This window comes from Scleropages formosus, chromosome 9, assembly GCF_900964775.1.
Source record: "Scleropages formosus chromosome 9, fSclFor1.1, whole genome shotgun sequence".
NCBI classification, from domain to species: Eukaryota; Metazoa; Chordata; class Actinopteri; order Osteoglossiformes; family Osteoglossidae; genus Scleropages; species Scleropages formosus.
The window spans coordinates 30,013,371-30,040,415 of record NC_041814.1 but is presented as its reverse complement, the minus strand read 5'-3'; the positions used below and the strand labels follow the sequence as shown (position 1 = coordinate 30,040,415).

Genomic DNA, 27,045 nt, shown 5'->3' with positions numbered 1-27,045 from the left:
AGTACTTTGCTCAAGGATACTACAGCTAGAGGTGGGAATTGAACCTGTAACCTTTGGGTCCAAAGGTGTCACCTGCTGTAATATGTTTCAAGTTTCAAGTTTATTGTTATAGATACAAGTACTGTGTTGTACAAGTATCAAGAAATTCTTCTTGAATGCTTCTCCTCAGACTATGAGCAAAAAACAATAGGAATACTGCACAAAAAGACAGAACAATAACAATGACAATGAATAATGCTAATAATAACAATAAATTACGGTAACAGTAATAACAATAACAAGAATAACAGCAGTCAGCCAGAGAACTCTGAACCAATAACAGCAGACAGCCAGAGAACTCAGAACATGAGAATGAGAATGCTTAAAGTGACAACGTAGTCTAGCAATGTGCTTAGAGTGTAACATCTTATCCTATGTTTGTTGAAGGAGTGGCATCACATGTGTCGTGGTTCACTTCACTGGTTATTGATGATATTCATAGTGTAAAAAAATGCTATTACACCTAAGTCCACTGCCCCAACTCCCTGCTGCTCTAGCCACAGCCAAGCAGTTGTTCCAACATGTCTTCGCATCTTCGGGTTGCCAGAGGACATCATGTCCCACCGAGGGCCGCAGTTTGTGTCCAGGGTGTGGAAAGCGTTCCGGCAGAAGCTCGAGGTCTCCGTCAGCCTCACCTCCCTGTACCACCCACAGGCCAATGGGCAAGTTGAGCGGCTAAATCAAGACCTCGGCTGCTACTGCAGCCAGGACCGAGACCAGTGGGCACGGTTCCTGCCATGGGCTGAGTATGCCTATAACTCTCTCCCGCATTCCTCTACAGGTCTCTCTCCATTCCAGTGTCTCTACAGGTATCAACCTGTCCTGGTTTCTCTGATGTCCCTGCTGTAGATTCCTGGTACCAGGAGAGCGAAGAGGCTTTGCGTGTGGTTCAGGATCACCTGCGCAAGAGCATCCTCCACCAGAAACAGCAGGTCGACAAACACCACCGCACCTTGACTTTCCAACCAGGACAAAGGGTGTGGTTGTCTGCCTGTGACATCCACCTCAAGCTTCCCTCTAGAAAACTCTGTCCTTGCTATATCAGTCCTTACAAGATCCTTCGACACAGAGGATGATGTCCAACTGCCATGACGAACAAGACGTTCCATGCTGAGCTGGGGATCCAAGATACCATTTAGCAACAATATCATTATTATTTGTTACACTGGCTTACAATTGTTACTTTCTAGAATGCCCAGGAGGGGTGGGCAACTACTGGCCCGTGGACCCCCAGAGGTTTTTTCTCCCTCAACCTTCAGTTGGGAGTTTTTGTTCCTTTCCCCGGTGGCCAGTAGACATACTTATAGCTCTATAAACGTACTTTATTATGGTAGCCATTAGTCGACTGTCTTCTTTGTATCTGTTTTTCTTGCCTTATGCCTGTGTTAAAGCGCTCTGTGTCACTGCGTGAGAAGAGCGCTCTATAAAAAGAAATAAATTGAATTGAAATCATCCCGTCACTCATCTGCAGTACCTCCCTGCTCCAGGCCACCCGAGGAGACCCGATGCCCCCTCCTGTGGGGTAGATGGGCCACCTTCCTATGCCATCCGTGCTCTTCTGGACTCTAAGCATCAGCGCGGGGGTCTTACATTTACATTACACACACACACATTTTCAGAACCGCTTGGTCCCATACAGGGTCGCGGGGACGGGACGCCAGTTCATCACAAGGCACCCCAAGCGGGACTCGAACCCCAGACCCACCGGAAAGCAGGACCGTGGTCCAACCCACTGCACCACCGCACCCCCCCATTTACATTACATTCATTCACTTAGCAGACGCTTTTCTCCAATGCGACTTACAATGGATACTATGTAGTGTTACTAGCCCACACACCTCATTCACCAAGGTGACCTACACTGCTAGATATACTACTTACAATGGGTCTGTACTACCTGGTGGACTGGGAAGAGTATGGGATGGAGGAACGCAGCTGGATTCCGGCACTCGACATTCTTGACCCATCCCTCATTGCTGACTTCCTTAAGGACCATCCAGACTAGCTGGCGCCCTGTCCCAGAGGTCGCCCTCCTTCCAGACATCGTAGGGCAGTGAGAGCCACCCATCAAGGGGGAGGTACTATCACAATTTGCCCACACCTCAACCAGCAGCACCTGGCTCCAGTTAAGCACCTGATTTTAACTGGAACACTGGGCTATAAAAACCACTACTCAACCACTTCCCAATTGCATAATCTCACATTCAGACAACCATCCCCTCTGCGCTCATAGCACCCACTACGTTCCATGTCCTGTTCTCCTTCGTCCCTGACTTCTATTCTTTGTTCCCTGGCTCCCAACTATTAGTCTCGTTTCTGGACTTCGACCAGGAATCTTTGCTTTTACCCTGATCGTTGATCAACCGAACATTCGCCCATCCCTGTCAACGAGAACTAGTCTACCCCCTTGGCCTTGAATGACGATCTTTCACTTGGGCCCTGCCTTCCCGGTGTCCTCTGATCCGCATGACAGTTCAGAATTCATAAAGGCTCTGCACTTTTTAGTATGTGTGGAGCACAGAAGTGCTATATAATTTTAAACGCTGTAAAACAGAAGGCTGATTTCAGGATTGAACAGTTTCCCTCTGAAACAATGGGACACTCTGGTTTCTGCAATGAAACTCTGAGAGTAAAAAGCAGTGTAAAGAGTCACTTAGAAAGGAAGGAGTCTCAGTAAGTCACATACAGTAAGAGAGACTCTCTGTGGGTCAAACATCACTCTCTGCTCATCCTGCTCCTCTCAGTCTGGTCTCAGTCCAACACCACGCCTCCTGTAGCTGAACCAGGAAGTACCTCCCACTGTGACACACATAAGAACGGAGAAACGAAACTAAACTGTCTTCTGTGTGTGAAGTAAAATGGCAGAAAGTGGAGTTCATTTGGATCAGGACAGATTCAGCTGTGCAGTCTGTCTGGATCTACTGAAGGATCCAGTGACTATTCCCTGTGGACACAGTTACTGTATGGACTGTATTAAGGGCTGTTGGGATCAGGAGGATCAAGTTGGTGTCTACAGCTGTCCTCAGTGCAGACAGACCTTCACGTCAAGACCTGTTCTGGGGAGAAACACCATGCTGGCTGAAGTGGTGAAGAAACTGAAGAAGACAGAACTCCAAGATGCTCCTCCTGAACACTGTTACGCTGGACCTGGAGATGTGGTGTGTGATGTGTGTACTGGGAGAAAACTCAGAGCCATAAAGTCCTGTCTGGTGTGTCTTGCCTCTTTTTGTGAAATTCACCTCCAGCCTCACTATGACTCTGTACCTCTTCGAAGACACAAACTGACTGATGCCACTCGAAACCTTCAGGACAACGTCTGTTCCCAACATGACAAACTGCTGGAGGTCTACTGTCGTACTGATCAGCAGTGTATCTGTTATCTGTGTGTGATGGATGAACACAGAGGACATGATACAGTCTCACTTCCTGCAGGAAGGACTGAGGAACAGGTATGATCAATAAGTTAAATAAAAATACTTTGTAAGGCTTCTAATTTTAAAACTATTATTAATTTTGCACAACTTGAAGTTTAATAAAAAAAGCTTGAGAAGATGGAATGTGGTCCTTCAGCTCTAATTGTGTTTCCTTCTGATTGTGTTTCGTTTTCAACTACTGTTGAAATGGGAAATTGCAGGTAATTTTGACTGAATAAGAAAAAAAATAGAACACAGCAGGAAATTAAATGAAGAATAAACTGGAAAATGTTTGTCTACTTGACAATTTGTAACTCTGGTATTTGTAAAGCGAGAATCCTTCTATTTTTGTCTTTCTGCAGAAGTATCTAAAGGTGAAACAAAATGAGTTCCAGGAAGGGATCCAGCAGAGAGAGAAGAAGGTGCAGGAGCTGAGAGAGGCTGTGGACTCACTCACAGTGAGTATGGAGCAGAGGAGAAGACAACAGCTGGCTGCTGGAAGAGCCATTTGAGGGCTCAGTCAGGGCTCTCCTCCAGTCACACAGTGAGGAGACCACAGTTGGACCACTTTCCATTGCTGTGGCTCTCAATCGCACTGAGTCACACTGTGGGGAATAAACAGGCTCCCTCCTCTCTGTGTGTCTCTAACAGCGCTCTGCACAGGCAGCACTGGAGGACACCGACAGCATCTTCACCCAGATGATCCGCTCCCTTGAGAAAAGGCGCTCTGAGCTCAAAGATGTGATCAGAGCTCAGGAGAAGGCTGCACTGAGTCAGGCTGAAGGTCTTCTGGAGCAACTGGAGCAGGAGATTGCTGAGTTGAAGAGGAGAGATGCTGAGATGGAGCAGCTTTCACACACAGAGGATCACATCCATTTCCTACAGGTAACAACACTGCTTTTCTATGAGACTGGAGAACACAGCATGTGTGATACATTTATAAGATACAGTTAAAGGACGTGAGCTGGAGATGCTTCTTTTACTCATTCTATCTGTGTGTGTAGAGTTTCCAGTCTCTCTGTGTCCCTCCTGGACCTGTACACTTACCCACCATCACTGTGAACCCACACTGCTCTTTTGGAGGTGTGAAAAAAGCTCTTTCTGATCTCAAAGTCCAACTAGAGGAAGCCTGTAAGAATACATTCACAGAGATCTCCCACACAGGTTTGTACAGAAATACTTTATTTTACCATGATTCCACTAAGTATATTCACACTTTTCTAAATATGTACTTTTTCAGACAAACATGGTTTAGCAAATGATGAAGTACATTGTTGCAAAATAACATGCATTTGCTTCTGGTAACTTTCTTCAGAAATACGTTTGACTGCAGTTTGTATTCTGGATTAGTCCACACATCTCCCATCTCTCTGTCTGTCCACACAGTGAAAGAAGTCCACATTGTGGACACCTCAAAGCCCGATCCATGTGAGTTTGTCTTCACTGAAACTCTGATAATCATCTCCGTTACAGTAGAAATGCAGCCATACAAGAAACACACATGTACATAGGACCAGAGGTAAATCCCATTCACTCACCTCTCTGTTCCTCTTCATCTCTTTCTAGTGAGAAAAGTCCAAGTGATTCCAGAACCCAGGACCAGAGAAGAGTTTTTATACTGTAAGTCTGTTCACAAACACTCAGATATAAACACACGTACCTGTGATTAAAACTAAATTTTGTGCCATTAATCATGTAGAGTTTCCATGATCGCCCTGAGTTTGTGTGAGCAGATGTGTGTGTGTTTCAGTATTTCAGTCCTGTGACTGACAGAGGTCTGTATGATAGTCAGTAACAAAACTCAAATACAAGTGTTGTTACTTCAGTAACAGCTGAAGTAAAAGTTCTCATCCAGATATTAACTGCAGCAAAAGTTTTAAATTAATACGGTAAAATTGAAACAGTTTCAGATCAACAAACTAGTGAAGTTTTCTGTTGTCCCGACCCACAAGTAACTTAGTTTCATAACGCTAAAATGCAAATGTAGAGTTTTATAATGTTAACAGCTTAAATGTAGATTGTCATGATTTCCTCCAGGAAGTCAGACGCCAGACCCAAGTGCAGAGCGTAGAGCGTTTATTTAAAGGAGATCCAAAACTCGTTGTCAAAAAACAGGAAGGTCACTGATGAGCGAACGTGGTTGAAAGGGAGAATCTGAGAAACGTAATCCAAAAGACGAACAGGAGGTCGAGGGATACCAGAAGGACTTGGAGACGCAGGAGAAGGGTTCAGGAACAAGGACAAAGAAGGGGAGATCAGGAGAGGTACGAGAGCAGATACAAGACGTGCGAGCGAGTAGCGAGGCCGAACAAGGTGCCGTGTCCGGTTATGCTTCGAGCTCCCCTTTATGCACACGTCTCGTGATCTGCCACAGGTATTGCTTCTTGCGTGGAAGTGGAGGGCATGACATAGATTCTTAAGTTCTACAGTTAGATGTTTAGTTATAACTTTCCGGTAACTTTTATGAACAAGTTAAAACACTTCATAATAGAAAAATATTTTTATTTGATGTAAAAAAAGAGCTCCAGTGGTTTAACCTCCTGTTTTAACAGATATTTTAGAACATGAAGTTCATTATTAATACGCTAGTAACATACAAAATATGATTCTTGTTAGTCCTTGGGCTCAACTCACTGTGGTCAATATTAAAATCTGAGTGGGCATCACAACCCTTAGCCAACAGTACACTATCGTTTAGTTTGTGTTTGTACAGAGAAAGTGTGTGAAACCCTTAACGGTTTTAACATATTGCTCATTTCTTATGAATATGTAACAGACAAGACAGGACAACAGGTGCGGTGCTCATCTGTGGAGGTGTTTTATATACTCCCTCGTCGTGGAGAAGGAAAGGGAGGGGAAAGGGGGAACCGGGAACGGGTAGGATGGGGTTTCAGCCCAGTCTCGGCAGCCCCGTGCTCGTGCTCGTGCTCGTGCTCGTGCTCGTGCTCGTGCTCGTGCTCGTGCTCGTGCTCGTGCTCGTGCTCGTGCTCGTGCTCGTGCTCGTGCTCGTGCTCGTGCTCGTGCTCGTCTGCCTGCGTTGGCTCTCCTCCTTCGTCTCACACCCTCACTGCCAGGTGCAGGGGAAGAAATAGGGAATGTGATTAGTGCCAGCTGTGGCTGCTTTGTCCCCATCTCCTCCCCTTCCCTGGCCACCTCGACAAGTTACAAAGTATTACACACACGTCATAGTCCATGATATAATGTGTGATATTCCGTCACCGTGATGACAGTGTGATAGCAGGCAGTGTAGCAGTTAGCAAAGTTCACTTGTAACTTCTCCTCCTTCTCTAGTGTCCTTCTGAAAGATATACACCCTACACTGCTGCAGTATCAATTCTCTCTCACTGACTAACAAGGTATATTTCCTGTTATACTGTCATTGATCATTTTATAGTGGTCTTTTCTTAAGACAATGTGCTAAAAGTTAACCGTAATTGATTCATGCAAGTGGAAAATGACTGATAGTACGCGCTGGCCAATTAACATAAGAAGTCAGCTGACATCGAGCATAGTAACTATTGGTTCAGTCTGAGAGTAATTTAATTGGCTAAGAGAAATGCTATTAATGTTGTGATGACCAATGAAACCCAGTGAAGAAGTCACGTGTTCCGAAAGACCGTCTTCCCTGCAGTGTTAATGACACAGGAGTGAGTTGATGTCACTGGATAATAAAGAGCTGCAGTGAGAGATTTGTCCGCGTCACAAAAGTCACCAGTTGATGCTTCATGTAGCATCACTAGTAGTTCCGTTGGACTGTAGTGTCACCACAAGTGTTTTTCACACATGGAAATCTGTCTTCTGCACATTTTTTTTCTCCTAATTCTTCCTTAGTCTTTTGGCTGAGATCCAAGTGCTGTACCGGTGAGCAGAGTGGACCCTAATATAGGACTGCATGTGGCATGACCGCAGCTCTCCTGGAGCAAAACTCTGCTCCCTGGTAGGGTTTTATTTTATTCTGGGTAACCCGTGGAGTCTAATGTGCACGGTTTTGGGTGGCTTGTCCGCTGTCCCTGCACGGTGATACAGAGATTTTATTTCTAGTAGTTTTATTAGCTAGTCCAGGTCTCCTGCCGATGTCGACAGCTCCAGGGATTTAAAGAAATGATTACTTCCACAGTGAGGACAGTAGCTCCGGGGAAGCAGACCACCTTGAAGAACACACTTCGCTTCCGGTGGAGGAAGTGGGAGGACAACAGCGAATTTCCCAAGCGAGTTGTTTTCATTCAGGAGGTTGTCTTAGGACTCCTGGCCCTCACCGTTGAGGATTTGGTCTGCATCCAATGCAATGGACCATTGTCGTTCTTCGATTTCATGCTGCTGACTGAGGGGGACTACTGGAAGATTTTGACGACGTGTAGGAAGAGAGTTGACCATGCCACTTTGCTCCCCTTTGTTCCTTCTGTGGCACAACTGTGGAAGAATGACCGGAGGATCGTGACAGTCCACGTCTTTGACCCCTTTGTGTCAGCAGCAGCTGTGGAAACTTTCCTGAAGGAGTTTTCAATGTCACTGGAGGACATAAGGACGTGCGGGATGAGCTAGATTTTTGGAATGGGTGAAGGCAATTTCAACTATGTCTTCGCCCTGATCCTGTGGGGGTGGAGGGCTTTGTCCACCCTCCTGCATATTTGAACATTTGTGGCAGCAAGGGCTACCTGTTTTATCAAGGACAACCTCCCCCTCCTGTCTTTTGTGTTGGAGCCGGGGGCACACAGAGAAGAACTGTAAAGACATGAGGCGATGTTTGGAGACCAGCCACTTGGCCAGGGACTGCGTAGGTCCCCACCGCTGTTCCCATTGAAGAGGAGAAGAACATCTCTTCCGCTGTTGCCCCCAGCATAGGTCACCCTGTGCTGGTGTGGTGCTGGGCAGTGCGGCATCGCTGTGGGATGGCCCGAAGGCAGTACCATCATCGACAGGCACTGAGGTTCAGATGGGAGCGGTGGTGGAGACTGAGGTAAGGGATGGTTTTGCAGCGTCCAGTGTTGGCGGGTCCCAGTCAGCTGGCACTACTGTAGTGCCTCCGGTTGATAAGGATTTTCACCCCCCTGGTCAGGAGGACATAACTTTGAACTTTTCACGGGTGACCAGGAGGAAGAAGAGACAAAGGAAGGAGGTTGGGTATGTCACCGGTAATACACTGCGGGTTCCTGTTCAGATGGGTACCCCACAAAAAGGCCAATTAGATTACCCCCCTGCCCTTTGGGACCTGATCACTCAGGTGTTTTGGTAATTGACTTGTCCTGGGTGGAGTCCCCTATTAGGTTCAATTTGTCAGGTTCCAGTGAGGGGTCCCACCTGCGAACTGGAGAGGAGGGGGATTATTGTTTGGATAGATTGTTTAATATGTGATTTTATTTGGATTTCATTGAAGTCTTTAGTATTTCAGATGTTTAATACTTTTTTATGGTGTTTATTGATGTTTCATTACTGTAATTTCTTTTGGTTTTCTTTATTTAAATTGTGATTTAATATTTGATATTTATGGCGGATTCTTAAAGTCATGAGTACTTTGTTGCAGTCCGATGACTTCTTGGAGTGTTGATATTTGCAATTATGCTTCTGAATGCATTAGTGTAACAGACGCACGCCAGAGACTGCAGATGCAGTGCCCTTGTTTCTTTATTTTTGTGCTTCACCTGGGTTTGCTCCCTACCCCCCGAGGAAGGAAGAGGAGGAAAAGGGGAAACTGGGAAAGGGTATGACAGGGTTTCTCCGGAGTGGTTTGGGACAGGGGCCAAGGTTTGGTTGCTGATACACCGTTCACGTCCACGTGCTTGTGCTCGTACTCATACTCGTACTCAAACTCAAACTCAAACTTGAACTCATTCTCTCCTCCTCCATCTCTCTCTCTAACTGTTAGGCACATGGGAAGAAATAGGGTGTGTGATTAGCCCCAGCTGTGGCGACTCTGTCCCTCTCTCCACCCCCTTTCCCCAGCTGCCTCGGTGTGCCACAGTTCCCCACCGCCTCTTTCAGGCCCCCAACAAGGAGGCCGTGGGGTCGTTCCACCCCACCCTTCCAACTCCCCACCTGGAGAGGAAGTCTGGGCCCAGTCGATGGACAATCCAAAAGCTATAGGGCTGCAAGGCTAAATACCACTGGGTGAGGCAACGCTTGGAGTCCGTCATGGAGTGCAGCCACTGCAAGGGGGCGTGGTCCGAGCACAGTTGGAACTCTCGTCCCAGGAGGTGAAAGCGAAGGGAGTGGACCGCCCACTTAATCGCAAGGCACTCCTTCTCAATGGTGCTGTATTTGCTCACCGGGGGAGTGAAGTTACAGCTGATGTACAGTAGGGGCCGCCACTCCCCCTTTACCTCCTGGGAGAGGACAGCTCCCAAGCCCTGATCGGATGAAACCGTCTGCAAAAGGAAGGGGAGAGAGAAGTTAGGACAGACAAGGACAGGGCCCCCACACAGCATTTCTTTAATTTCCCAGAAAGCACTCTGGCACTGCTCCATCCACTGGACTGGATCTAAGGCCCCTTGGTGGTGAGATCCGTCAGGGAGGCGGTAGGGGTGGAGAATCCCGGGATAAACCAATGATAGTAATTCACTACCCCTAGAAAAGACCTCATCTGTTTTTTTTGTCTTGGGGACCGGATAAGCCGCAATCGCAGCCATTTTGTTGATTTGGGGCCGAATCTGTCCATCACCCAAGAAGAACCCCAGATACCGTACCTCACTCCTTCCAATTACACACTTTGCTGGGTTTGCCCTGAGGCCCACATCCCTCAGGGACTGTAGGACCGCCCTCAAGTGGGCCATGTGCCATGACCAGTCGAGACTGTACACAATGACATCATCCAAACAGGCCGGAGCATAACTGGCGTGGGGCTTGAGGCCTCAGTCCATGAGCATCTGGAAGGTGGCTAGGGCCCCATGCAAACCAAATGGGAGTGAAACAAATTAGTGTAACCCAAAAGGAGTGGAGAAAACTGAGATATCCTTGTACTCTGGAGACAAGGGAATCTGCCAGTAGCCCTTGGTCAGGTCCAGTGTCGAATAAAAGTGAGCAGACCCCAGTCGGTCCAGCAACTCATCCATCCGGGGCATGGGATAAGCATCAAACTTTGTGACTGTATTTATTTTTCGGTAATTCACAGAAAAGCGGACAGAGCCGTCCGGCTTCAGTACCAACACCACCAGGCTGCTCCAGTCACTGCGGGATTCCTCAATGATTCCCAGGTGCAGCATTTTTTTGAGTTCGTCCTGTATCACTTTGCGCTTGTAGAGAGGAACATGGTACTGGCGGCTATTCACCGGCCACCCGTGAGGGGCTGAATGTGGTGCCATATGAGAGTTGTCCAACCCGGCAGATGGGAGAACATGTCGCAACCTTCTTCTGCATCTGATTTGCCTCCCTATGCTGTAGGTCCGAGAGACTCGGCCCTAATTTGACGGAGGAGGGGTCCCTACCCAGGTCAGGCAGTTCCGGACCCAACTCGTCCATCACGGGGTCCATGGTGGCTAGGGCATGGTGCATCTTGCCTGCGTTTGAGGAGGTTAAGGTGGTATATCTGCCGAGCCCCTCGTCTGTCAGACCAGATTACCTCGTAGTCGACCTTCCCTCTACACCTTGTGACCACAAAGGGCCCTTGCCACTTTGCAAGTAATTAAGACTGCGATGTGGGAAGCAACATGAATACCTTATCACCCGAGGTGAAGTGACATAACCGCTTCCCCCCATTGTATGCTCACACCTGCCTCTCCTGAGCTTGCTGTAGGTGTTCCCAAGACAGGCGACCAAGAGCGCGTAAACATACCTTCAGGTCGAGGACATGTTGTACCTCTGGGTATGGAGTGGCATAATCAACTACCACCAGCACAAAGCAGAAACTCTGCGTGCTCCACTCTAAGGGGCCAACGAGGTACACCCTCACCGTGTCGAACAGGACTTCCATGAGGGGAAGCGGACGCAGCGGTGCGTGCAGGACAGTGGGTGGATTCACCCGCTGACACTCTGGGCATGCGGCACAACAGCGACAGACATCCCCGCCATGGGGTTTGAATGTACCACATAGAACAACATTTCCCAGCAGCCACAGGAAACTAACAGCTGGAGGCTGTCCTCCACAGTGTCTGGGTCACAATGTACATGGTAATACCAATCGTTTATCACACAGAAATACGGATAGGCGAGTGGCTGTCCGGGGCAGACCGGCACCCCATCGATTTTAGCGACCTGCTTGCATGTGTTCGGCCCCCCACCCGGGACATAATCCTCGCTGGGATAATGTTGCACATCCCCGTGAACACACTGAACCTTCACCATGCAATGCATACGCCATGCCCCTGGCGGTACAAGGCTGTGATGGACCATAGTTTGCTCGTGCCCGGAGTCCAGCAAAGCCCAGCAGATACCCCCTTGGAACGTTACCGGGACTCGGTATCAAGGAGCCGAACCGGAAGCAGCAGCACCGGCGGCGTCATCAGTGGCCTCCACACACACACACACACACACACACACACATTTTCAGAACCGCTTGTCCCGTACGGGGTCACGGGGAACCGGAGCCTACCCGGCAACACAGGGCGTAGGGCCGGAGGGGGAAGGGGACACACCCAGGACGGGACGCCAGTCCGCCGCAAGGCACCCCAAGCGGGACTCAAACCCCAGACCCACCGGAGAGCAGGACCGTGGTCCAACCCACTGCGCCACCGCACCCCCTGGTTAAGAGTAAATATAGTATATATATGACATACTTGTACAAAATGTCATATACATAAAGAGGGTTGATGTGATATAACGGGACAGTCCCATTGGAGGTGGCCCTGGTCCTCACACAGCCAACACTCTGGTCCCTGCATTTTGTCCCTGCATTTCGGCCGCCTGAGGGGCCCCGGGGAAAGGAAAAAGAAGGGGCTAAAGGGACGGGGGGCCGTTTGTGACAGACAGGGACCAATCAGGGAGGGGCAGGCCATGGGAGTGGAAGGACATGTCGGGGCATGGGCGGGGTGGTCAGGGGCTGGCGAAGGCCTGGCGTGGGCAGCAGGCCGGGACTCGAGTGGCCTCGGACCACGAGGAGGGCCCGATACGGATGGAGGTGAAGGGGCCTTATGGGTCACAGCCAGGTGATTATCCGCCAGGCGGATGGCGTCAGCGAGGGTCTCCAGCCAGAGGCACTGGAGCCAGTCCGCAGAGACCGGCATGGCTGCCATAGACTGCTCTAGGGCCACCTGTTACACGATCCATTCCGGGTCTTGCCGGTCCGGCTGCAGTCACCTCTGGGTGGAATCTGGGACCCACTGTGCGATGAGTAAGGGCTGCGTTGACTCTTCCCACCGCAAGCCCGCAGACGTTGGCGGTGTTCCTCTGGTGTCAGACTTTTCCGTTCTATGACGGCCTCCCAGGCTCCGTAATCCGCTGCCACTGAAGCAGGAACTTGCCGGGCTGCCATTGGTGCCTCGCCCGTGAAGAGAGAGGTGAGCTGCAGGGCCCACTCCTCTGGATCCCACCGGCAGGCCTGGGCTGTACACTCAAAGACCTCAGGAAAGGTCTCCGGATCGTCTTCTGGGGGCATTTTCAGCAGATGGACGGGGACGGTCACCAGCTGGGCGGGGCGGTCCGCGAGGATGGCTAGGGCTTCAATTAAGGCCCGGCACTCCACCAGCTGGGCCACCATCAGTGCATCCAGCGACTCCTGCTGCTGGATCTGCATCCGCTGAAGGACGCACTCCAACTGGTCTCCATCCATCATGAGTGAAATTCCTGAGTTTTGGCACCGCTGTAACAGACGCACACTAGAGACTGCAGATGCGGTGCTGTTGTCTGTTTATTTTTGTGCTTCACCAGGGATTGCTCCCTAACCCCTGTCACGGGGAAGGAAGGGGAGGAGAAGCGGGAACAGGGAACAGCTATGACGGGGTTTCTCCAGAGTCGTTCGGGACAGGGGCCGAGGTTCGGTCGCTGCTACACCGTCCGCATCCACGTGCACGTGCTCGTGCTCTCCTCCTCTATCTCCCTCTCACACTGTTAGGCACAGGGGAAGAAATAGTGCGTGATTAGCCCCAGTTGTGGCGACTCCGTCCCTCTCTCTGTCCCCTTCTCCGGCCGTCTTGGCGTGTCACAATTAGTTGTGGAGTTTTTGGGTTATTCAGTGCTGATGGAGTTGAACTGAAGCAAAGTTGTCATGATTGGTATCTGATGTTTTAAGTGGTGTTTATTGTTTGTTCAGTTGTGTGTTGTTGTGGGTGTCTTTTTTGAAATGTTGAATTGTGCATTTGTATGATCATTAAATTTTTAATTGGAGTTAATAAAGGAAAAAAAGTGCAGTAAATCATGTATGTCACACCTACACCCACTGGCTCAGCTATAGCACCTGTTGACGATTAGCACGGCTCAGTATAAAAGCAGTGCTGACACGGAATCTACATTTTTTCACTTAGCAGACACTGTTTGGACACTTTTGTCCAAAGCAACTTACAACAGGTACTATCTAGTGTTACTAGCCCACACACCTTATTCACCAAGGTGACTGCACTGCTAGATATACTACTTACAAGGGGTTACTCATCCCTGCATCAGTGAACTACACTCACACACTATGGGGGAACCTGAACAGCATGTCTTTGGACCATGGGAGGAAACCAGAGCACCCCAAGAAAACCCACACAGACACAGGGAGAACATGTAAACTCCACACAGACAGACCAGGGATCAAACTCACATTCTCTCACACCATGCAGGTGCTGTGAAACAGCAGCACTACTCACTGTGCCATCGTACCACCCAATCTACAATGCCCTTCCTTAGGCTGCTATGTTCAGCATCTTGCTTTCCCAGTACCCTGTCCCCTGTTTACAGTTCCTACTTTTCCAAGCTTTTTGGCCTCGTATTGTTTAGCAGTTTCTTGAGTGTTGCTTTGCCCTTTACAACATCGTTTGCTCCTCGGAAGATCCTTGCCTGTCCATGACCTCAGTTTTTGATTGCTCCCATGTTCCGGCACAACAGCACCCGTACTTGGGTCCAAACCCTGCCTCCGGTCCGCGTCCTTGACAATGTACTTGTTACACTGAATGTATTTGTACATTAATTATTGACAATTTATTTTATGACCTGCGGTGGCGCAGTGGGTTGAACCACAGTCCTGCTCTTCGGTGGGTCTGGGGTTCGAGTCCCGCTTGGGGTGCCTTGCGACGGACTGGCTTCCTGTCCTGGGTGTGTCCCCTCCCCCTCTGGCCTTACGCCCTGTGTTGCCGGGTTAGGCTCCGGTTCCCCGTGACCCCGTATGGGACAAGCGGTTCAGAAAGTGTGTGTGTGTGTTTTATGACCTGTTAGTACCAACAACTAGTGTAACTTACAGGTCATATGACAGTAAATCAAGATAAAAATGAGGATCAGCTGAAGGAAAAAACTCTTCTCTTCTGTTTCTCTTCTATCAGATGCCTGTCAGCTCACACTGGACACAAATACAGCAAATAAAAACCTCCGTCTGTCTGAGAGGAACACAGTGGTGACCCATGAGAAACGTCTACAGTCATATCCTGATCATCCAGAGAGATTTGACTGGTGGAGCCAAGTTCTGTGTACAGAGGGTCTGTCTGGGTGTTATTACTGGGAGCTTCAGTGGGGTGGAGATGTTGAAGTTTATATAGCAGTGTCATATAGAGGGATCAACAGGAAAGGAAGAGGTATTGACTGTATCTTTGGATACAATAACAAATCCTGGAGTTTGATCTGCTCTCCTTCCAGTTACAGTTTCTATCACAATAATGTAAAGATTCAAGTATCTGGTTCCAGTTCCTCCACAATAGGAGTTTACCTGGATCACAGGGCAGGAAATCTGTGCTTCTACAGCGTCTCTAGAAACACAATGACCCTCCTCCACAGAGTCCAGACCACATTCACTGAACCCCTCTATCCTGGGTTTTGGGTTTTTGCAACAGGATCTAAAGTGAAACTGTGTTCTCTGAGATGAGGGAGGAAACAAGAGCTGAACTCAAACTGAAGGAGGAATCCTGTCTGTGTAACTTTATCGTTCTCTTCTGACACTCCGCTTATTTTTTGCTGTATTTCAGCAATATTTCTTCAGACATTATCATTAAAGTTATCAGAGAGCTGTTTGAAAATTATATTATTATTCTTTCAGTACAAGTGACACAGTGGTGCAATAGGTTGTGCTGATACCTTGTGGTTCCTGGGCTGCTGAGTCGTAAGTTCAGATTTGGTTCAGTCTGTGTTCAGTTTGTATGTTCTGTGTGATATGTAGTTTAGATGAACTGGCAATGCTAAATTGCTTGTGGTGTGTGTGAGGAGCTTCCCTGTAATGTAATGGCATCCCTTCCATGGTGAACTTCCCCTCCTGCCTTGCCCCCTGTGGTTCCACGATTGGTTTGAGACCAGCATGACCCTCATGAGGACATGCAGTTTTGAAAATGGGCAATTCTTTCAGTACAGACACCCACACACTACAGGAGTGTCTAATTCACCTGAACTGCTTCTTTTTGGACTGTGGAAGTAAACAGACTGAGTGGGGATTGAATCCACGTTCTTTCACGCCACCCAAGCACTATGAAACAGCAACGCTACTTGCTGTGTCACCTAGAAGCACATAGATGCTGATGCGGGACACAAAGGAAATTCTGTAATCTCACACACACACACACACACACACACACACACATCTCGTACCAGGACTATCTGTGCTGTGATGTCCATCTTCACTGCACCCTTTGTAAACTGGTAAACCTGGGAAATCAGCCACAGAGCTCAGGTACAGTTTTGTTACACAGTATTATGTTACTACTATTCATTCTTGGCAGATGTTTTCCTTTGTCTTCATAGATTATAGTTTGATACTTAAACCATAAATACAGCAAGATGTTTACCAGGGGGGTGTGGTGGCATAGGAGGTTTGGCCAGGGCCTGCTGTGTGGTATTTCTGGAGTTCAAGCCCTGCTTGGGGTGCCCTGAGGCAGACTGGTATCCCATCAGGATGTGTTCCCTCCCCCTCCAGCCCTGCACCCTGTGCTGTCAGGCTAGGCTACAGTTTGCCGGGACCCTGCATGGAACAAGTGGTTGTAGACATTGTGCGTGTGTTTTCCAGGTCAGACTGACGACATTTCAGGGTCATTCCTGAGACTTGAACCATCTATCATGTGGTCCTGGTCCCAGTCTCAACAAGAACTTGGTGGGTGAGGAGTGACTTTACTGCCAGAAAGATGGGATGTGATGAGCATGAGTTCATAAAGCAAAGACAACCTGATATACAGTAGGTGTCCAGTAAGTGTCTAAACAGCCTACTTCGTTGTCCACCATATTGGAAAAATGATTCACATGTGTCAACAAAAGCACAAGGTACTGGATGCATTGAACTTCCCTCCTAAGTCTCCTATGTTGAGCAATTCTCGACCGATTTCCATAAAAATATAGCTTATTTTGAAAGAAAACTATATTTCTTACCAGTTGATTGAACCAAACATGTAATATCAACTAGACAGAGAATGTTGACTGTGGCAGTGAATAATGCCAGGAAGTTTACTGATGTATATATACACTATTGGTACCAAAGCACTAGGCTATGGTACAGAATACTGTCAGTACTGAAATAAACATTTTTGAATGTTGAGTTCTTTTTATGTATCTTTTTAAACATGATGAAGTTTAAGGTATATTTTCTATTGACTGATGTGCTTAAGACTGTATAAACATTCCGCATGGTGTCATATTTAACCTACTTGGTTTCCCACATCAAGAGATTCCATTGCATAATTAACAGAGTAATCTCATCATCCCACATTCATAGTGTCTGTTAACATACAACAGAGATTTTCCTTGGATTTTGACTTGTATAATTTACACAAAACACTATAATCTCAGCATTCTGTTATTACAGCCATAGATACCAAATGGTATCTGGCTGCCAGAGCAACTTAAAGGTTTGCTACTCAATGTGTATAATTAGGTCATTTTGTCATTTTGTCATTTTTTGGTCAACACATTTTGAACTGAACTGAATGGAGGATATTTCCAGGCCAATCAAGAAATGGACAATATCAAGTATAAAAACACATACTTGAATCTGCCAAACTTCAATAAACATGTTTAAACTTTGTCAAACAATTAACAAAAACTATAGAGCCTACAATGAAACTGTAGAAACAGCTTAACTTCCTGGTAATTTATAAACATGAGCAGTTATCATGGAAAGAACATTGTGAAATTAAGGCAATACAGTTTTGAAAAGATATATCTTTGAATTTTTTTTATGAAAAAACCTTTGCCAAGAAATTCTTAATTCGCGCACACACACACACACACACACACACACACAGGTACAATTGAGAACACTTTCATTCCATGTTCTGCAAGCAGGTAAACCTGGGAAATTAGTCATACAGCCCAGGAACAGTTCTGTTACACACACCTTTTTATTTATCCTTTCGTCATAACATTACTATTATTTGACTGACATAGTTTACAGATTCACAAAAGCTCACAAAAGCAACACTGTTGTCACTCAGTGTGTATGTATCAATCCAGAACTCTGAGCTCCAGAAGGACTCTCAAGATTCCCCTCCTTCTGTGTCTCTTGAGTTCCACAATTCAACTGATCATAAAGCAAAGACAACCGGATACACAGTAAGTGTCCAATAGATGGACAAACAGAATTTATGTTCTCCTTACTGTATAGACATGTCTTTCCAGTGTTTCCAAAATTTCTCCAGACACAGCTGGTAGAATTTAGTCAACATGAAGTTTACTGGTTCACCACACACCTCTACACATAAAGAGATGATATCTGACCAGAGTTTATTCAGGATCACACTGTGAGAGAATCTGAGTGACAATCTGTTCAATCCCTTCTGAAATAAGCGTATAACATGACAAAGCATGAAAAAAGTAGAGGCATTTTAGTACTTTCTGAAGGCACTACATGTCTTTCTGTATATTGCATGTTGCTGTCATTAAAATGAATTTCCTCTGGGATTAATAAATATTCATTCATTCAAGATGAGGACCAGAATGTTATTTTTCCTTAAAGCATGAGGCATTATTTTAAGCCTGAGTGAGATTTCAAAGTCAGAATCATATTTTCAGAGTCACTATGAAGTGCTATGGATTATGATACTTTAGATGTTGATGCGGGAACATGATAAATAAGTGAATTCACTACTGATGTGTACCACAATAGTAGGCATCCTGTTTAGCTGCTGAAATCATGACAGGCTGTATTTCTGACTACAGGATGACAATAAAGAGGTCAGTAGCTCTCCCAAGTGAGAGTCATGATCTCACGGGAAAGTCTGAGCTGCTGACTCTCAGGTCTCCTTCATTAACGCCATTGTGATGTGTCAAGTACAAAACCTTTCCAGTGGTCATGCTCAGTCACATTTGACAGATTATGTGAAGAGCAATAAATCAGTTGCATTAGTGTGTGGCACATATTGTAAAGTTGACAGAGTACCTGCTGAAACAGAAAATTCCAAACAACTCAAAACTCCAAACTACTGTCTGCCTGCCCTCAGTCCAACACTATCTCTTCTACTGTAGAACCAGGAAATACCTCTTGTTGTTACACTCTAAACCACACATACACACACACACACACACACTGCCTGAACTGCTTATCCCATATGGGGGTCGCAGGGAGCCGGAGCCTAACCTGGCGACACAGGGTGTAAGGCTGGAGGGGGAGGGGATACACCCAGGACGGAACGCCAGTCCGTCGCAAGGCACCCCGAGCGGGACTCAGTCTAACCCACTGCGCCACCACGCCCCCCTAACCTCTAAACCATTAGGCTCCGGCTCCCCGCGACCCCGAATGGGACAAGCGGATCAGAAAATGGGTGGGCGGGTGGGTGGGAACCTGAACTCTCTTTCTGTTAAACAAAATGGAAAAAGCAGATCTCATTTACCAAGTCAATTTAAATTAACATTTTATGGAACTTATTGCTTTGGGAAAAACTGCTGCTACAGAACGAAATAACAACATGTAGTTGATAATGGTTCAATAGACAGGTAAATAAACAATATGAAATGTTGTTTAAAGAACTTTAAAATATTAAATGACAGGTGTAAATGGACAGCATATTCCTGTGTATTTTTACTTCCTTTTGAAAGAGATTTTTACCTGGCGAACGTATTATGTGACTCTGATCAATGAGTAACTTAATTACTCCGGATCTGTTTCTAAGTACAGGGTTAGAAAACTAGAAAAAGGTTCTACAGTTTGATTGTTTTTGTAAAGCACACAGATACACATAATCACATTATTTTAAAGAAATTGTAAAACTGAAGACTTGTCAGGATTACAGTTTCCCTCTAAATCAATGATACTCTTGTTTCTGCAATGAAACTCTGAGAGTAAAAAGCAGTGTAAAGAGTCACTTAGAAAGGAAGGAGTCTCAGTAAGTCACATACAGTAAGAGAGACTCTCTGTGGGTCAAACATCAATCTCTGCTCATCCTGCTCCTCTCAGTCTGGTCTCAGTCCAACACCACGCCTCCTGCAGCTGAACCAGGAAGTACCTTCCACTGTGACACACATAAGAACGGAGAAACGAAACTGAACTCTGTCCTCTGTGTGTGAAGAAAAATGGCAGAAAGTGGAGTTCATCTGGATCAGGACCAGTTCAGCTGTCCAGTCTGCCTGGATCTGCTGAAGGATCCAGTGGCTATTCCCTGCGGACACAGTTACTGTATGAACTGTATTAAGAGCTGCTGGGATCAGGAGGATCAAGTTGGTGTCTACAGCTGTCCTCAGTGCAGGCAGACCTTCACGTCAAGACCTGTTCTGGGCAGAAACACCATGCTGGCTGAAGTGGTGGAGAAACTGAAGAAGACAGGACTCCAGGCTGCTCCTCCTGAATACCGTTACGCTGAACCAGGAAATGTCGTGTGTGATGTGTGTCCTGGGAGAAAACGCAAAGCTGTTAAGTCCTGTCTGGTGTGTCTGGTTTCTTACTGTGAAACACATCTCCAGCCACACTATGATTCTCCAGCTTTTAAAAAACACAGACTTACTGATGCTGCTAGAAACCTTCAGGAAAAGGTCTGTTCCCACCATGACAAATTGCTGGAGGTCTACTGTCGTACTGATCAGCAGTGTATCTGTCTGCTGTGTGTGATGGACGAACACAGAGGACATGATACAGTCTCAGCTACTACAGGAAGGACTGAGGAACAGGTATGAATTCTACACAGCTCAATCACAGCTCTTTAGCAGTTCACTCCCAGTGTGTCACTGGTGTTCATTAAGATACACTCAGACAGATTAATTCATGCACAGCCTCATAATGTTCCTAAATTAGCTTGACAGTATCATACATGTTCACAGCATTCAGTAGTTGGGACAAAACATGGGTTTCACTTTCCATCGTAACATGAAAACATCAAAGAGATTATATTTAGTACTTCAGAGAACAACTGAGATATGAAGGTCATTGTACATAAAACAGTAGAATCCGGAAAGAAAATATTTTGGAATAGGTGCAATGGGTTCTTAACTTGCAGTCACAACAGAGACTAAAAGTCTGTTCATAACTTCTTTGTAACGCCACAATTACCTTTACCACTAAATCACAATCAATAAAATCTGAATAATGCATCAGTTGCTCTTTTTATTTACAGTTTAGGTTCTTTAAAACCCTCAGACAAAGCTATAATTTATGAAACACACTCTGTAACACACATTCACCTGTTCCTTATCAATAACAGCTTGTAAAAAACAATTTCACAGTAGCCTGTGGGATCCCAGAAACACTGTACAAGACAAGGTACATCCTGGACAACTTGCCACTACTTCTCAGTGTAAAAAAATATTTTTCAATGGCATCAAATTACACTAAAATGAACACTTGTTTAAAAGTACTGAAAATAAAAAATACATAATATCCACCACCTCGCAATCAGTGCCATGGCCCCATCATAAATATTTACAATTTATGTCACCTTCTAATGTTTCAACTTTTTTCTGTTATCTACAGAAAGTCAATGAAATGTTACTCAAAAGTATCAGAGATTGGTTCTGCAAAAAAAAAATAATCAGTTACTATACTAAATAAAAATACTTTGAAAGGTTAATATAAAATTTTTTAACTGAGTTTCTTTGAGCTGTAAACACTGGAAGGAAATTAAATGATAGTGCTTCAACGCTTAATGCTTTTCTGTTGCTTCTGAGTGCATTTTGCTGCAGGCTAATGGGAAAACATGGAAATTCAAAGAAATTTTACTCTGCAAATTAAAGTTAAAATAAATAGAAATATGTTTATCCCTTCAAAAATGTTCCAGTGCTTGTAAAATGAGGAACCTATGCATATTCTTGTCATTCTACAGAAATATCTAGAAAGGACACAGAGTGAATTCCAGGAAGGGATCCAGCAGAGAGAGAAGAAGGTGCAGGAGCTGAGAGAGGCTGTGGACTCACTCACAGTGAGTATGGAGCAGAGGAGAAGACAACAGCTCAGCTGGCTGCTGGAAGAGCCATTTGAGGGCTCAGTCAGGGCTCTCCTCCAGTCACACAGTGAGGAGACCACAGTTGGACCACTTTCCAGTGCTGTGGCTCACGATCGCACTGAGTCACACTGTGGGGAATGAACAGGCTCCCTCCTCTCTGTGTGTCTCTAACAGCGCTCTGCACAGGCAGCACTGGAGGACACTGACAGCATCTTCACCCAGATGATCCGCTCCCTTGAGAAAAGGCGCTCTGAGCTCAAAGATGTGATCAGAGCTCAGAAGAAGGCTGCACTGAGTCCAGTTCAAGGACTCCTGGAGCGACTGGAGCAGGAGATTGCTGAGCTGAGGAGGAGACACTCTGAGCTGGAGCAGCTTTCACACACAGAGGATCACATCCATTTCCTACAGGTAACAACACTGCTTTTCTATGAGACTGGAGAACACAGCATGTGTGATACATTTATATGATACACTTAAAGGATGTGAGTTGGAGATGCTTCTTTCACTCATTCTATCTGTGTGTGTAGAGTTTCCAGTCTCTCTGTGTCCCTCCTGGACCTGTACACTTACCCACCATCACTGTGGACCCACACTGCTCTTTCGGAGGTGTGAAAAAAGCTCTTTCTGATCTCAAAGTCCAACTAGAAGAAGCCTGTAAGAATACATTCACAGAGATCCCCCAAACAGGTTTGTACAGAAATACTTCATTTTACCATGATTCCACTAGGTTTATTCACACTTTTCTGAACTCTGTACTTTTTCAGACAAACATGGTATAGCAAATAATGAGGTGCAGTGTTCCAAAATACATTTATACATGGTAATCAGTATAATAACTTTGTTTCTAGTCACTTTATTTAGAAATACGTTTGACTGAAGTTTGTATTCTGGATTAGTCCACACATCTCCCATCTCTGTCTGTCCACACAGTGAAAGACATTCATATTGTGCAGACCTCAAATCCCAGTCCATGTGAATGTGTCTTCAGTGAAACTCTAACAACCATTTCCATTACAGTAGAAATGCAACCATACAAGAAACACACATGTACACAGGACCAGAGGTAAATCCCATTCCCTCACCTCTCTGTTCCTCTTCATCTCTTTATAGTGAGAAAAGTCGAAGTGATTCCAGAACCCAGAATGAGAGAAGAGTTTTTATACTGTAAGTCTGTTCACAAACACTCAGATAGAGACACACGTACCTGTGATTCACACTAAATTTTGTGCCATTAATTGTGTGGAGTTTCCATGTTCTCCCTGTCATTACTGAAAAACAGCTGAAGCAAAAGTTCTCATCCAGATATTAACTACAGTAAAAGGTTTAAATTAATACTTTAAAAGTGAGACAGATAAACAAACTGGTGAAGTTTGGTGTTGTTTTGACCAACATGTAAGTAGTGTCATAATTATTATAGTGTGAATGTGCATTTTTAGAATATTAACAGTTTAAAAGGAGATTAACACTGCAAATGCTGTAAATGATGTACTTGTTACACTGTTCATATTTGTACATTAATTATTGTTATTTTATTTTATCCACTGTTAGTACTTACAGCTGTAACTAACAGGTAATATCACAGTAAATCGAGGTAAAAATGAGGATCAACTGAAAGCAAAAACTCTTCTCTTCTGTTTCTCCTCCATCAGATGCCTGTCAGCTCACACTGGACACAAATACAGCAAATAAAAACCTCCGTCTGTCTGAGAGGAACACAGTGGTGACTCGTGAGAGAAATCTACAGTCATATCCTAATCATCCAGACAGATTTGACTGGTGGGAACAAGTTCTGTGTACAGAGGGTCTGTCTGGATGCTGTTACTGGGAGCTTCAGTGGAGTGGAGATGGTGGAGTTTATGTAGCAGTGTCATATAGAGGGATCAACAGGAAAGGAGGAAGCACTGATTGTGGTCTTGGATACAATAACAAGTCCTGGAGTTTGTTCTGCTCTCCCTCCAGTTACAGTTTCTATCACAATGATGAGGAGACTCCAGTATCTGGTCCTACTTCCTCCAGAATAGGAGTTTACCTGGATCACAGGGCAGGAACTCTGTCCTTCTACAGTGTCTCTAAGGACACAATGACCCTCCTTTACAGAGTCCAGACCACATTCACTGAACCCCTCTATCCTGGGTTTTGGGTTTGGTTTTCATCTAGAGTGAAACTGTGCTCTCTGAGATGAGAGGAAACAGGAGCTGAACGCAAACTGACAGAGGAATCCTGTGTGTGTTCCTGTATTTTTTTCTTCAAACATTCTGCTTATGTTTCTGGTCTGTTTCAACAATAATTCTTTAGAAATTACTATTAAAGTTATCAGAGAGCTGTTTGAAAGTGATGTCAATATAATTGAAATTGAATTGAAAATATTGCACTATAATAATAAATACTATAGATATTGTAGCCACCCCCATGGAGCTACTAGAAACAGGTTCAGGCTCTTTATCTGACAGTTCTTTTTCCCCCTTTATTAACTCCAGTTAAAAAGAAGAGACCATACAAATGCACAATTCAACATCTCCAAATAAGACACCCACAACAGCAACACACAACTCAACAAACTCAAAATACAAAATCATTCAAACAATGTTCAATCAAGACTCGACAAAATAAACATTAAACACCAGTTAAAACTTCAGATTGTCACTGGTACTGGTGCCCCGGCACTCCCGACGACTGCGCGTCTAGCAACCAAGTGCTTGACGACCATCTTGCTTGACCCCCCTGTTGACGACCCCGGAGACACAGTATAAAAGTACTCGCTCCAACGCACCATGTACTAGGAGACCTCGTGGATGACGGCGTCCTGCTGTACCTGGATGACATCTTGATCTGCAAGACCTGGGAAGAGCACGTCTGTCAGGTAAGAACAGTGTTAGAACGGCTCCTACAAAACCGCTTCTGTGTCAAGGGGAAAACTGTCTCTTCCACCAGTGAAGAGTGCCGTTCCTGGGCTTCATCCTGAGCGATGCAGGCATGGCTATGGACCCGGAGAAGGTCCGGGCAGTGATTGACTGGCCATGACCGCGAAATGTGAAAGCCCTGCAATGATTCCTGGGTTTTGTTAATTTCTATAGGAGATTCATCAGGGGATTCAGATTCATCATTGCCCAGCTCACGACTCTTACGGCAGGTAAGGAGACCCGCCTGCCTCAGGGCAAGCAAGCACAGCAAACGTTCTTAGAGTTGAAGAGTCATTTCATAGCAGCACCGATATTATGACACCCAGACCCCACTTTGCCGTTTGTGGTGAAGGTGGATGCCCCAGAGGTCAGAGACGGGGCCGTGCTGTCCCAAAGACAGAGTGACCCACCAAAACTGTACCCCTACGCATACTTCTCACGAAAACTGTCGCCAGCCGAGCCGAACTATGACACTGGAAATCGAGAGCTCATTAAATTAGCCCCGGAGCAATGAAGGCACTGGTTAAAGGAAGAAACTAAAGGAGGAATCCTGTGTGTGTTCCTGTGTTGTTCTCTTCAAATATTCTGCTTGTTTTTCTTCTCAAGGAACAGGTAAACCAGAGGCAGAGATACACAGTAGAGCAAACTTGATCAAGAAGGCAGAGTAGATCACAAGCACTGGTTGAGATTCCGCAAAGTCCAAAGTTGTGCTTTACTCTTTTACACCCCAGTCTGATGGGTTGAAAGCAGCTAAACTGAATCCACCAGCATCGTTATGTGCGAGGACCCCTAGTGGTTGGCTGGAGAGCTTCTCTTGGGGGTTTATAACAATGGGACTCTGGTCAGTGAGTAACTTCCTAATTTCTCCAGTGTCACATTGAGAAATAGCAACAGTCTACTGATGTTTCAGACTGTGTGCTTCAAGTTTATCTCTGCAGCTTTAATATACAGTATGTTTAGAGTTCAGTCCATCAAAAAGCAGTTTCATGTAAAATTAAACATGATTTAAACTACTTTTTTTTTAAATACTTGCTGTCTGTTAAGTTTCTGCTGCTCCCTGATAGGGTGAGGAGTTCGGGCATCCTGGAGGAACTCAGAGTAAAGCCACTACTCCCCCATCTGAGAGGAGCCAGTTGACATGGTTCAGGCATTTGCTGCACCTCCCTTTGGACGTATACCAGGCACGGTCAACTGGGACGAGACCCTGAAGTCGGCCCAGGACCCACTGGAGAGATTATATCTCCCAGTTGGCCTAGGAACAGCTGGGGATCCCCCGGGTTGAGCTGTAAGAAGTCGCAAGGGACAGGGATGCCTGGGCCTCTCTGCTCTCCTTATTGTCACCGTGACCCTAGCTGGACAAGTAGTCAGGAAAATGGAATGGAATGGCTGTCTGTTAAACATTAAAATTCCTGTATGGTTTAAAAAAAAAAAAAAAAAACATGATTGATTGATTGACAGTTTTCATGTTAACTTTGGTTTCTACTGCAGGACAGGTAAATTCAACTTGTTAAAGTGTGATGGAGATCCAGGTGTTAAAGGGTGACTAAAGTCTCAAGTCTGAGCAGTGGAGAAATGGTACACACATGGTGTCAGTGGTCATTGCTCTGGCCTCAAAGTACCAACTCATCGTTCCTGGTTGCGCTGAGGTGGCACTGCTGTGTTTAAAACCTGGCCAACAGGGGGCCAACTAGTAAAGGACATGTAGAAAACACAGTAAATGCTACACATACTACAAATTGAGCCTCAAAGGCATCAACCTGCCCAGGAAGAGAGCAGAATACAAGGCTTGATGTGAGAGCCCTTCATTAGTTATATTTGCAATCACATCAAGAAGTACATTGCTTTGGAGAAAAGCATTTTCTAAAGTAACATGTAAATTTGCTCACATACTTCCTGTATATAGTGGTAAATGACAACTTTATGCTCTTCTCTTTAAACTGAATGACAACGCCTGTAGTTAAAAAGGGCAGTGGTTAAAACTATCCCCTTGCAGCCTGAAGGTCCCTAGTTTGAGTCCCATCTTTTTCAAGGAATTATACTTACCCTGAATTGATACAGTAAAAATTACCCAGCTGTATAAAATGGATAAATAAATACAAAGCTGCTTTGGTTCAAGGTTTCCACTTAAAAACAACAAACAAAAGAAAAAATAGCCCAACCCAACTCTACCCTTTTCCAGTACAGCGTTTCTAAAACCCAGAAATTGTGCCATGAAAAATATTTGATTTCAGCAGGGTATTTTACACACATTTGTAACCTTTAGATGACATCATTTTATTTCTGTGGATGAGCGCT

The 27,045-nt window shown here is 45.7% G+C and overlaps 2 protein-coding genes across 5 annotated transcripts; both read left to right on the top strand.

Annotated features, from left to right (window-relative positions):
* Positions 1 to 2,705: 2,705 nt before the first annotated feature.
* Positions 2,706 to 16,318, top strand: LOC108918809 (tripartite motif-containing protein 16-like). 4 transcript variants are annotated; one of them, XR_003797903.1, is made up of 8 exons: positions 2,706 to 3,488; positions 3,815 to 3,910; positions 4,104 to 4,337; positions 4,457 to 4,616; positions 4,839 to 4,880; positions 5,019 to 5,072; positions 7,284 to 7,389; positions 7,570 to 7,650. XR_003797903.1 is itself a non-coding variant. In XM_029254688.1 (7 exons), exons 1-7 carry the CDS (start codon positions 2,898 to 2,900, stop codon positions 15,370 to 15,372), a joined length of 1,713 nt encoding a protein of 570 aa, XP_029110521.1. In that variant the 5' UTR covers positions 2,706 to 2,897; the 3' UTR covers positions 15,373 to 16,318. The 4 variants fall into 4 exon arrangements, 3 of the variants coding, with proteins under 3 accessions (XP_029110521.1, XP_029110522.1, XP_029110523.1); XM_029254688.1 differs by lacking the exons at positions 7,284 to 7,389; positions 7,570 to 7,650 and adding an exon at positions 14,837 to 16,318; XM_029254689.1 differs by lacking the exon at positions 7,284 to 7,389 and having other exon boundaries at positions 7,570 to 8,768.
* A 3,640-nt stretch (positions 16,319 to 19,958) lies between these two features.
* On the top strand, positions 19,959 to 25,934 carry LOC108918818 (tripartite motif-containing protein 16-like). The gene is made up of 7 exons (XM_029255166.1): positions 19,959 to 20,582; positions 21,731 to 21,826; positions 22,025 to 22,258; positions 22,378 to 22,537; positions 22,961 to 23,014; positions 23,500 to 24,710; positions 24,925 to 25,934. The coding sequence occupies exons 1-6, from the start codon at positions 19,992 to 19,994 to the stop codon at positions 24,030 to 24,032; spliced, it is 1,668 nt and encodes a 555-aa protein (XP_029110999.1). The 5' UTR covers positions 19,959 to 19,991; the 3' UTR covers positions 24,033 to 24,710; positions 24,925 to 25,934.
* Positions 25,935 to 27,045: the final 1,111 nt, after the last annotated feature.